The sequence below is a fragment of the Cavia porcellus genome, unplaced genomic scaffold (assembly GCF_034190915.1).
Source record: "Cavia porcellus strain 051 isolate PalLab524CR breed Dunkin Hartley unplaced genomic scaffold, mCavPor4.1 scaffold_23, whole genome shotgun sequence".
NCBI classification, from domain to species: Eukaryota; Metazoa; Chordata; class Mammalia; order Rodentia; family Caviidae; genus Cavia; species Cavia porcellus.
In genome coordinates this window covers 55,510,655-55,523,307 of record NW_026947506.1, presented here as the reverse complement: position 1 = coordinate 55,523,307, position 12,653 = coordinate 55,510,655, and the positions used below count along the sequence as shown (strand labels likewise).

General features: G+C 38.4%; 1 protein-coding gene across 2 annotated transcripts in view; it reads right to left on the bottom strand.

Annotated features, from left to right (window-relative positions):
• Positions 1-12,653, bottom strand: part of Tpst1 (tyrosylprotein sulfotransferase 1) — an 88,369-nt gene that overhangs the window by 28,876 nt on the left and 46,840 nt on the right. For both annotated transcript variants that reach the window (XM_013148256.3, XM_003465801.5), the window contains one exon: positions 11,911-12,109. In XM_013148256.3, the coding sequence (XP_013003710.1) occupies positions 11,911-12,109 (199 nt within the window). The remainder of the gene's footprint in view (positions 1-11,910; positions 12,110-12,653) is intronic.

The window sequence follows — 12,653 nt, the reverse complement described above, 5'->3', positions numbered from 1 at the left end:
TCTGCCTTGGAAGCAGGCAGTCATGAGTTTGATCCCCGGTACCGATAAAAAGAAAAAAAGACCAAAAAAAAAAAAAAAAAAAAAAAAGAGAGAGAGAGAGAGACAAAGAAAGCCACTACATAATGATAAAGGGATCATTCAATAACAAATAACAATTATAAGTGTATAAGCCCCCAATGCTGATCACCCAATTATAGATATAAAGCACATGTTATTAGCTCTAAAGGAGAAAGTGATTCTAACACAGTAAGAGCTGCAGAGCCCAACACTTGCACTTTTGTCAGTGCTCAGGTCCCCCAGAGGTCCCCCCCCCCCAAAGCTAACAAGAAACACTGGAGTTTCTACAGCACAGTGGAGCTTAGCATGAGTGCTGCAGTGGGCTGGCTGTTATCACTCTTAAAGGTTTGCAATCACTGCTCTGGTCCAAGCAGACTTAGCAGACATTTACATACCATTTCATCAAACAGCTACAGAATACACATCCTTTGTATTGGAATACAAATTGTTCTCCAGGACAGCCATTAAAAAAACAAACTGAAACCAGTGCATGTATCTTTTCTGATCACAATACAGTATATTAACAAAGGAACTTCAATATTTTCTTGAACAACTAATAGGTCAATAAAGAAATCAAAAAGGAAATTTAAAAATGTTTTGAAACAAAAAAATTTCTTGAGATTAAAATTTTATGTTAAATGAAAATGAAAGCACAACATATTAAAACTGATAGGATACAACAAAAGCAGTACTAAGAAGGAAGATGCCTAAAACAGTTAAGAGCCTAATTTTACAAATTGAAACATTTCAAACGAACAGTGCATCTGAAGAAACTAAAAAGGAACCAAAACCAAAATTAATAGAATAACAAAAACCAAATAAATAAAGAGACTTTTTAAAACAGTTAACTAAAACAGACAAACTTTATTAAGACTAACAAAGATTAAGTAAAGAGGGGCAGAGATCAACTAGGAGACATTACAACAGGTACCACAGAAACAGCAATGATCATTAACGACCATGATGAACACTTATATACAGCACATTAGCAAACCAAGAAGAAATAGATTCTAGGCACATAAAACCCCAAAATGGAACTGTGTGGGCGCAGGAAACCTGAACAGACCAGTAACCATTAACAAGATTAAATCAGTAATAAGACATCTCTGAAACAAAGCCCAGAACTAGATGGCTTTACTGATGGATTTTACCAAACTCTTAAGGAATAATTACATTAATCTCAAAATATTCCAAATCACTGAAATGGAGGGAATGCTCCCAAATTTACTCTACATGGCCAGTATTATTCTTTTGTTAAAACCAAAGACACAGTAATGACAACCAAATAAATAAGATAAATAAAGTACACAGTAATATCCCTGGTGAACACTGAAGCAAAATTTTTACCAAAATACTGGTAAATTGAACCCAACAGCATAAAAAACCATTATGTACCAAGATCAAGTGAAATTTATTCTAGGATGATTCAACATACTCGAATTAAGCATAAAATCCATATGATCACTGACAGATTTAGAAAAAGCATGTCATAAAATTCAACATCTCTTCAGATAAAAACAGTGGAAAAACTTGGTATAGAGGAAGTACACCCCAACACTGTAAGGTCTTATATGACAAAACCACTGCCTACGTCTGCCTGAATAGAGAAAATTGGAAACTATTTCCTCTAAGATCAGGAGCAAGACAAAAATGACCACTTGCGCTCCTCTTTTCAATGTAGTACTGGAAGTCTTAGCCATAGCACTTAGACGAGAAAAAGAATAAAAAGCATCAAACAGGAAAGGAGTTTGTCAAATGATTCCTGTTTGGAGATGATATGATCTTATATATAGAAAAAAATCAAGATTCTAACAAAAAGCTTTCAAAACTACTAACATATTAAGATCACAGGATACAAAATCCACATATGAACACCAGTATCTTTTTATAATATTTGGAACATATATATTCTAAAAATTATTCATTGTTTACCTTAAATTCATCTAAGTGAGCAGTCTATATTTTATCTGACAACCCTAATTTTTTTTTTTTTTGGTCTTTTTTTTTGAGACGGGGTCTATTTAGTTCAGGCTGGTCTTGAGCTCACTTTGTAGCCCAGGCTGGTCTCAAAGTTGCAACAATCCTCCCTCCTCAGCCTTCTCAGTGTTGGGATTACAGGTGTGAGCCACCACACCCGGCTGTGACAACCCTAAATTAAGACAAAAAATTTGAGTGACAAAGAGAGGGTTTCATCTTGATGAAATTTTCTGTTAGCCAAAAAACAGTAATGATTCTAATCTAGTAAGCGCTCAATAAAATGCCTAAAAGTAAAGCAAAAGTTGAAAACTTCAGGGAGAAATGAACAAATTTACCTGCTTAGTGGGAAATTTTAATACAGTTCTTTCAATTATTTATAAACCAAGGAAAAATATTAATGCATATTAAGAACTACATAATTATCAAGCTTGATTTTGGAGATGAAAATAAAACTAAACCCCCAATAAGTAGTGAATACACAGTCTTCTCAAGAATACATATGTGATTCAAGAAAATAGACTGTCTTGGACCATTAAACAAGCTTCAACATTTTAAAGAATCAGTATCATGGGGCTGAGGATTTAGCTCAGCGGCATAAGCGCCTGCCTTGCAAGCAGGCAGTCGTGAGTTCGATCCCTGGTATCGATAAAAGCAAAAAAGACAAAAAAAAAAAAAGAATCAGTATCATTCAAGTGATGTTCTCTGATCATATTATAATGAAATTAGAAATGAATAACATAAATATAATTTAAACAACCCTCAGAGTTATATTCTATATATCTATTATTTATGGACAAAATAGAGCCAAATGCACAATTAGAAATATGTGGCTCTAAACAATAAGCTACTTCGAAAGTTGTTCAGTAATACCAGAATTTTTTCTTTGTACGAGGAATCAAACTCGGGATCTTTTGCTTGCAGGCAGGTGCTTGTGCCACTGAACTATACCCCAGCCACTCAGAATTTTTAAAAGAATTCTTAATACTATTACAAGGGAAGGGGTCTCCAAGTAATTCCTGTCTGGGTGAACTCTGAAATCATTTTACCACTGTCCACTACGCTATTTGCTTTTCAAACTCTATTAGGTTGTTAGAATTGAGTCAAAATAATAAAGTTGGGGCTGGGGATTTAGCTCAGCGGCATAAGCACCTGCCTTGCAAGCAGGCAGTTGTGAGTTTGATCCCTGGTACCCATAAAAACGAAAATAAATAAAGTCATACACCAAAAACTAAGGCGTTTATAAATTAAAGCAATATAAATTAAACTCTCTGTTTATTAAAAGTATGTGGGTCTTATAAGTAAAGGTGATGCTTTTCAGAATAGCCTAGCCTGGACAATACAGAGATTTAGTGAGATCCCTCCAAATAAAAAAAGGTTGGGGATATAGTTCAATGCAAAGGCTTTAGTACTACCCTCCTACCACCCCCGCCACCCCCAAAAAAGAAAGAGCCATTCTTTGGAACTTCCAAAACTGTGAGTGAAAATAAATAAACCTGTTCCCTTTATGAGTTAATTATCAAAGGGGTTCTGTCACAATAGTGGAAAGCTAACATAATCTACTAATTTTCAGGTGTTAATTTTGGTGCTCAAAATGCAAAATGCAAAAGACATGGTCTTTGAAAAGTCTTTAGTCTGGGGGCTGGGGATTTAGCTCAGCAGCATAAGTGCCTGCCTTGCAAGCAGACAGTTGTGAGTTCGGTCCCTGGTACTGATTAAAAGGAAAAAGACAAAAAAAAAAGAAAAAGAAAAGTCTTTAGCCTATTTTTTGTAAATGTACATTTATTAAAATGTATATCATCATATCTCCAAAATACAGTCAGTGTGTATTAATTTTTACTATTTTTTTGAGACAAGTGTCTTAGTATATGGCTCAGGCTGGCTTGAAAGCATAGCAGTGACCTTCCCAATTGCTGGGATTATAGGCATGGGTCACCACCAAGTCTGGCCTGAGTTGAGTCTTTTGTTTGGTACCAGGGATCGAACTCGTGACCTCACACTTGCCAGGCAGGCACTTATGCCACTGAGCTAAATCCCTGGCTCTTTTTTGTCTTCTTTGAGACAGGGTCTAACTATGCAGTTCAGGCTGGCCTTGAGCTCGCTTGGTAGCCCAGGCTTGTATCAAAAGTGCTGGGATCCCAAGTGTGCACCAGCATGCCCAGCTCTGAGTTGAGTCTTAAAGGACACACTTGTAAAATCAAGAGGAGAGGAAGCCCAGAAAACCAAAGCAGAAGGAGTAACAAGAGACAAAGAAATCAAGGTATAAAACTGTGCTATGTGAAAGAAAGGCAGACACGGTGGAAGAACAAAGAGATGAAGTTGGGTCGGGTGCCATGGTGCACACCTGTAACCCCAGCTACTCAGGAAACTGAGGCAGGAGGATTGCAAATTTGAGGCCATCCTGGAAATTTAGTAATATTTTGTTGTGGGGGGTGGTAAAACTGAAAAGAAAACTTAACAGAAGGTAAAGAATTTTTTTTTCTTTGCTTTTTGAGACAGGGTTTCCCTGTGCAGTTCAGACTGGACTATGTAGCCTTGGCTGGCCTCAAACTCACAGAGATCCTCCTGTCTCAGCCTTCCAAGTTCTGGAATTACAGGCTTGTGCCACCATGCCCAGTTTATAAGAATCTTAATGCCACTCTAGAAATCTCATCCTGGTTACAATGTATGTCTCAAAATACCTCTCCTTCTATCCAAACAAGAAAATATCTGATAAACTAAACTGTATCTTTTTCTTTACGGTCATCTAATAGTAGTGAATGCAAAGAGGTCTCTGTGAATCAAACTCCAGGAAAAGACAAATTCTTCCTAACTAGGTAGGCAAAAGCATCCTTCTGCCCGGAAGTGGCTGCCCCATCTGGGTGCAGTGGAAAGGCTAGAAGAAAAGATTGTGCTGAGACAAAGAGGAGCTAGGCAAAACCTCGGGACAGCAGGGCTGTGATGATGGATTCGGACCTGGAAAGGCCCGGAGAGTGTGGGAACCCTCTCCCCTCTTGGCCTGAGTGTGGGACCCCTGCAGGACCCTTCCAGGCCATGTGGAACAGGCTAAGAAGCAGAGGAAGCCCACCTCGTGTGGCCCTCTGGTCCCAGGGCCTTGATGCAGCTGTGCTTCAGAGGCGACAAAAATTTACATAAACTTCAAGCCAGCTGAGTTTTTCATAAAAAGAAATTAGCCCCTTATCTACAGGATACAGGAAAAGAAGTCATATCTCTGTAATCTCATTTGAAGCCAGGAGTGAGATGAAATTAAAGTCCCTGTTGCCCCAGCTCAGCTCACTGTGAGAGCTGACTGATCACTGTAGCTACCAGAAGGAGGAAAGAACTTGTTCTTGCTGGGGAAAATAAACCAAAAAAAAATTATTTAGTCTATCTGCTGCATTACCTTTATACAAATGGTCCAGTATGAAAACAAAACCTTTAAGACATGCATAGAAGTACACACAACAATGCATAATTAAGGACAACAGAGATAGATGTCCCATTAAAAACCAAGTAGTTAGGTGTATTCTTCAAGCCAACCAGACCTGTCATCACACTAGATATAGATTAAATATTCCGTGTAAATAAAGAGAATATAAACTGGATGAACAAACGGTACCAGTGTTGTCTGTTTAGAAGCAACACATTTTAAACACAAAGACACAGGTTAAAGTTCAAAGGATGGGAAAGTGCAGCCTGTGTATGTAGTCACATAACCATGCTGTCCTGGCCCTATTTGTATCAGACAAGGCAAATCTCCGGGGAGTAACTCAGAGACAAAAAGATATTTCACAGTGATAGGTTAATTCTCCAACAAGAGCTAAATGAGTATGTTCCTAATAATATATATTCAAAATACATGAAACAAAACTGATAGAAACCAAAGACAAAGCCACATCCATGAACTTTTCCTAAAATTTGTCAAGCCAAACCAAAATCAAGCAAGAATTAGAAGACTGAACAACGCTCTGACCTAATAAATATGGAGTTCCATATTAACAGCAGAACATTTATTTTTTTCAAGTGAATATATGATGGCCATAAAGCAATATTCAATATTTTTTAAAGGACTGAGACCACGGTGAGTGTATTTGCTGACCACGAGGGAATCAGAAACCAGCAACATGCTGGGGACGTAGCTCAGCAGCACAAGTGTCTGCCTGGCAAGAGGAAGTCACTGAGTTTGATTCCTGGTACCAAAAAAAAAAAAAAAGAAGAAGAAGAAAACCAACAACAAGATAACTTAAAAGCTCTCCAAATATTTTGAAAAGCAAATGTCATTCTTAACAAATCTGGGCTTTATACTAAGAAGGGAACTACTCAACAGTTTTCACCTGTGATCTGAAACATTAATCCTAACTTAGATGGCTGAATTAATAGGAATTCTGCTCACGGAGACAGGGAGGACAGGAAGCAGCTGTTTTTGCTGGATATCAGAACCTAGAAACCTGCGCGAGCGTTACAGTCTCTACTTTCTCTGCAAGTATCTAAATATCAGCTGCTGCAGTTCTTACTGCATAGCTCAGGGATTTAACTCAAACCCTGCTCCCCCCACACCTTGAATTCCTTCTTACCTGCTACTTGGTTCTGTACCGAGACCCGCTTTCCATCTGTTTATTCCTTCTCAGTGTGGTCTACTCAGGTTTTCATATTCACCCTTGGGTCTGCTTTCCGGCTCACTTTCCAAGGGTAGCAACCAGGCCTTTGAAGTGTTTTTGTACCCTGACTCACATCTGGCTCTCCGGCTCTTTACCAGCAAGATCAACAGAGCCTCATTCCTGCCCCTTCTCCAGATTCCTGCTCAGTGCAGTGAACAGTTCCACACACCTCCTGCCCATTAGGAAAGAAGTGTGGACCGGAAGTTTGATTTTGGACACTGAATCTGGGTTTCCTTAGGGCATCCAGACGGAGATACACAGAAGCAGCTGGAAACAATGAACCCGGGATACAGGGAAGAAACCCCCTGGGAAATACAGAGTCATGCGCGTCACCAAGTATTGGTGGATGAACTTAACCAAGAAGAGTATAAAACTGGAGTCCTTAGCCTAAGGACTTCCGCGGTGTGACCGTTCACTGTGGGGTATCCTCTTGACTGGAGTGAGACGTGCCCAGCAAAGCTAAACTCAGTTCTGGGTGCGTCTGTGGGTGACCGAGATATGGGCTAGCAGAGGGAGAGAGGCCACTCCGGTTACGGCTGGCCCCAGTCAGCAGCCTGCAGCCTGCCTGGAGAGAGGTGGAAAGAAGGAAGTGTGTCCTTCTGTTTGAACTCTGGTTTTCTTGAGTGGGTGTGGCCTTTGCTGCAGTCACCTCTGGACATGGGTCTCCAGTATCCACGCTGCCAACACAGCTTCGCAGCAGTTTCTTTCCAGTGAGCCTCCAGGCCTTCAGCTTGGACTGGAGCTGCATCCTTGGTCTCTCTGTGCCGCAGGTACCATCTTCTTGGGCTGAACAGCTGCTGGGTCCTCCAGCTGTTCAGCGTGGTCATGGCCACTGCAGACTCGCCTGCCCCGATCCTGTAAGCTACCTAAGGAACCCCTTGCATAATCATATATATATTTTCTATTGATTCTGTTCCTTTTGACTAATATAAGGGGCATTTAAGAATCCACAGAAATTGTGGGTAAAATTCTGTACATGTATGTGTCAGTAATTCTGAGGTAGGGATCCGTAAGTTTCAACAGAGTCTCAAGTAAATTCCTAAGTCCAAAAGGGTTAAGAATCTATAGAGGAAAAAAAAAAAAAAAAGAAGGAGGAAGGAGAAGGCCGAGGTGTAACCTGGAGAACACCACTTACTGCCAATGCCATACTTTTGGGACTAGGGTTATGGTAGGAAGGAGTTCGCAAAACAACATTTCACTTCCAATTTACCACTTGAGTCACAGCAGCCTTGAGACACATGACTTTATATTCAGAATGTGCTGAGATATTATTGCTTCTGGAAAACTAGCAGTTTTAGGCCTAGATACTAAGATTGAGATTCTACACTCCCATTCAAAATGTATTTTTTCTCCTCCTGTTTCCACACTACAAACAAGGGAACAAATTCTCCTGTCACATTTTCTCCGGAGCCCTTCTCTGACAGTCAACAATCCCTTTCCAAGTATCCTTTTATGACACCCCATGTTCTTTTATGCTGGATGCATAAGTACCGGAATTACGACAGGCACAGGCATGTGGGAAGGTGCACACGTGCACACACACACGTGTGCGCACACACGTAGAGCTCAGAAGGTATATCAGATTTGGGTTGAAACAGACAGAATTGGTTAGAAAGTATATGAAAGCCAATCTAAAAATAAGATATCACTCCATAAGCATTATGCAATTATATTTTATATTATCTTTTCTTCCTCAAAGTTATGTCACTTTGGAGACAGAGGAGAAAGAAAGATTTTCTTCCACTGTACATCTTGAAACCCTTTCAAAAGCCACAATGTTTATGTGTTTTCATTACAGGGATTCAAAGCACACCATTCATGCCAAGCTATCACTCAAGAAAGCCAAGAATAATCTAGCCAAGCCAACTTGTATATGAGAAAACTGTAATGTCTACTGTCCCTGGAAACCTCAGAATATCATTTACATATGTCTCTTGGTTTGTGACAAACCTCAGAATTCTGCAAAGAAGAAAGCTATAAAATACCAATTACAAAGAGATAATCAAAGGCTATGAAGATAGAATGCTAGGCTGATTTTTGTTTCACTTTTACCAAAGTATACTTCACAAAACTTCACATTTTTACTATTTTTTTTTTTTTTAGGCTAGTCAAGTGAAGCAGTGGGAGTGGAGAAGTAATAAAGAAATCTGTTACTGGTTGTGATCAATTATTTGTAAACACCACTGCACTTGGACCAGCCAAAACTTCACATTTTTAAAAAAAATTTTTTTGGTACCAGGGATTGAACTCACAACCTTGCGTTTGCCAAGCAGGCACTTACACCACTGAGCTAAACCCCCAGCATACTTCACAAAACTTCAATGCACATAAAACTTTCAAAGCTTAAGAGACAATTCATAAAATAATATATACATACTACTAATAATAAATAAACGGAAATGTTCAATTGTGCTAACCAATGAATCCTGCTTTTTTTTTTTTTTTTGGTAGTAGGGATTGAACTCACAACCTGTGCTTGCCACACAGGTGCTTGTGCCACTGAGCTATATCCCTGGTTTCAATGAAATCTATTAAAATTAGAAAAATCTAAAGTAAAATCACCTCAGTAGTTCTATGTTGGTAGTTTTTTTGTTTTTGTTTTTTTTGGTATTGGGGTCGAACTCATAGCCTTGTACTTGTCAGGCAGGCACTTACGCCACTGAGCCAAATCCCATATGCTGGTAATTCTAAAGTATTTTTCATATTATTCACATATATAAAGCAATTTAGTATAGTATGTACAAAGATGTTCACTGTAGCATAATCTGTTAAAGAAAAAACTGAATGGACAACAAAAAATATAAAATTAATGACAGAATATCCACTACAGAAACATATTGTTTGTTCATGTTTTCATTAACTACTATGCTTCAGAAAATATTTAAACCAGGCGTGGTAGAATACACCTGTAATCCCAGCACTTGGGAGGCTGAGACAGGCGGATTACCCCGAGCTCAAGACCTGGCTTGGCTACATAGTGAGTACAAGGCCCATCTGAATTACACAGCGAGACCTTGTCTCAAAAGACCACATCAAAAAAAAAAAAAAAAAAGGATTTAAAATAGCACCTATGATTACACATTGCATAAACATGAACATTCTATAATACAATATATTACATAACAGAATGCAGAGAAAGGAGAACACATCAAAATACTACAGAATGTATAGGGTGGTAACATCATAGGTGATCTTTATTCTCTTACGTTTTTTAGTTATGTAAGGTTACATGGTGAACCTATATTTAAAATAATATTTTTATAATAAGATTTTTTCTTTTTTTAGTACCAGGGATTGAATACACGACTTCATGCTTACCAAACATGTGCTTGTGCCGCTGAGCTAAACCCTTGGCCCAAGAAATATATATAACAATGTATATAACATATGTAATAGATATGAAAAATATAAAAAGAGATCATTAAAATATAAAATCTTTGCCTTCCTGCGACCATTTCTAGTAAGCCAGCTCTTTCTGTATGTATTCCCATGAATAACGAACTGAAAAAGGGAAATGGATGTGATACCTAAGAGAAAGGAATCCATAGCAATTAACCTGATCCAATAAATTTGTCATAAGTTTGTCAATTAAAAGTATCAAAAGATTTGAAGAAAACAAGACATTATAATAGCTAGGGATGATTTAATATCTTGTTTTGAAGCCCCACCAAGCTTTTTTTTTTTTTGCTTTTTTCGTTTTTTACCGGTACCAGGGATCGAACTCACGACTGCCTGCTTTTTGAGGCAGGTGCTTATGCCGCTGAGCTAAACCCCCAGCCCCAATCCCCAGCTTTTATTCTTCTGTCTCCATCAGTTTTATCATGTTGTATCTTACTGGATTTTATTATATATGATAGCATAAACAAAAATTTTTTATAGATAAGGAGATAATATAGAAACCACTGTTCATTTTCTGTTAGTTGGTTCTGAATACCTTGTAATACTTTCATTCTCTTGAATGGTTTTACACTGTCTTTTTATGTTTGATACTATAGTATATGAAGGTATACTCAGATATTTCAAGGAAAGAGACACTATGGAAGCTACTATTATGTTGGGTTGTCCTGTGGTGAAACACTATGTTGCTTAAACTGTTCTGTTCTGACTTGTGTTGTTATGTCCTCTTTTATCTTAATCTTTAAAAAAAAAAAAAAAAGCATCAAAAGATGAGGGGCCAGGGATACAGCTCAGTGGCACAGCACCTGCCTGGCAAGTGTAAGGTCTTGAGTTAGATTCCCCATACCCACAAAAATAAATAAATAAATAAAAATAAATTTTAAAAGTTTCAAAAGAAAAACAGATGATAGAGGTTGTAGAGAATGAAGGACACTGATATAAATGAGTATTGGAGAAAGCCAAGGCATTTTAATTTGGAAGTCAAACAGCCTCTTACCGAATTTATGGTCAACGGTTATCTTGCTTCGATTTTTGTTCCAAAAAAAGTATACAGAGAAACAGGAAGCAGGATGGTGGCTGCTCGGGCTGGGGCCACAGGCATGGGACCCAGGGGTTAATGAGTATGGAAGGTTAACTTGGGCACATGAAAAAGGTGCTGGTGATGTCGGTGGCAACAGGCACAGGACAGTGTGAATGCACTTAATGCCCTCAACTGTACACTTAGAAATTGTTACAATGGGAAAAGGATGCTATGTACTTCTTACCACAATGAAAAAATTAAAGAAGGTAGGAGTCTGATATGAGATACGGTAAACCCACAGGGCATTTATTTAGATTGGCTCATTGGGTTTTCAGCATTTCTAAAACAATAGTTTAAAAAGATACGAGCTCAATATATACAAAGAAAAATGTCAGTTTCACTTAAACAGCAGCTCTCTCTCTCAATCAGAGGGCCAGAACAGCATGCGTGTCCCATTGTTTTTCTCATGAAGCTAATGTTGCCTTCAGGTATCTGGAAAAGTGGCTCTTAGATTTAAAGGAAAAAGAAACTGGAAGTAAAGTCACTAATGCTTCTGGTGTATATGCAAATTTGTGGCCATGGATCTAGGAATAAATCTCCCAACTGTGAGTACCATTCCTAGATGCTGGGCATCGTTCTTAGAAATTCGGCAACAGACATAGAGAAATGTCCCCACTGTTCTTGGAAAGAGCCAGAATTATCCTGATAACAAAGCATCCCACAGATAGAAATATGCTAATTTAAAATAATTTCCCTATCATAAAAATGCAAGAAAAAACCAGCCAGGGCCAGATCTTTCATAGTCACTTTGAAAATCTCACTTACCCTTCTAGTGTTTTCAAGGATTTTGGGGTCAGGTTTCCCATAGTTAGGTGGATTGGCGTATGGGTCATATCCGAGCTTGGCAAGCATGGGCGCGATCACGGCCATGTCTTGGAGGACGTCAGGTGGTATCTTCCCCACCCATTTGGACAGAGCTCCCACGTTGACAGGCTTGATGACCTGGTCTGTAGATCGCTCTACTCTGAAAACAACATAAGCAAATACTTAGCATTTCTCAAGTGGTGTTAAAAATCCTCTGTAAATTACTTGCAATAATTTTTAAAATTAGAATTGTCTGGACTATAAAGAAGCTGCGAAATAGGGCACTAATAAGGTTCCACACTATTTACCAGGCTTTTTAAAGGATATTTTAAGTTTGACAGTGATTATTGGCAACCTCAGGTTTCTAGAAGAAAAAGGGCCAGCTGAAAACATCTGGAAAAAATGTGGTAACACATTAATTATAACATTCAGGAAAAAAAGAAAAAGCCAATTAGAAAAACTGCCTGTCAACTTACTAAAAACACATTTAAAGAAAGATGGATGGATGGACAGATACGCAGTGACGCAAAAATGTTAACTGCAGATGGGAGCTGGTGGGTATAACCTTCAGTTCTGTGTGTTTGAAATTTTTCATGAGAAAGCCCTGGAGGGAAAATGGCCAACTATAAATCACTAAGAATGCAAATATTCACTTGTTCTACTTTTCTGTTGACAACTCAAAGAATCTTATTTTTCCACAGGAG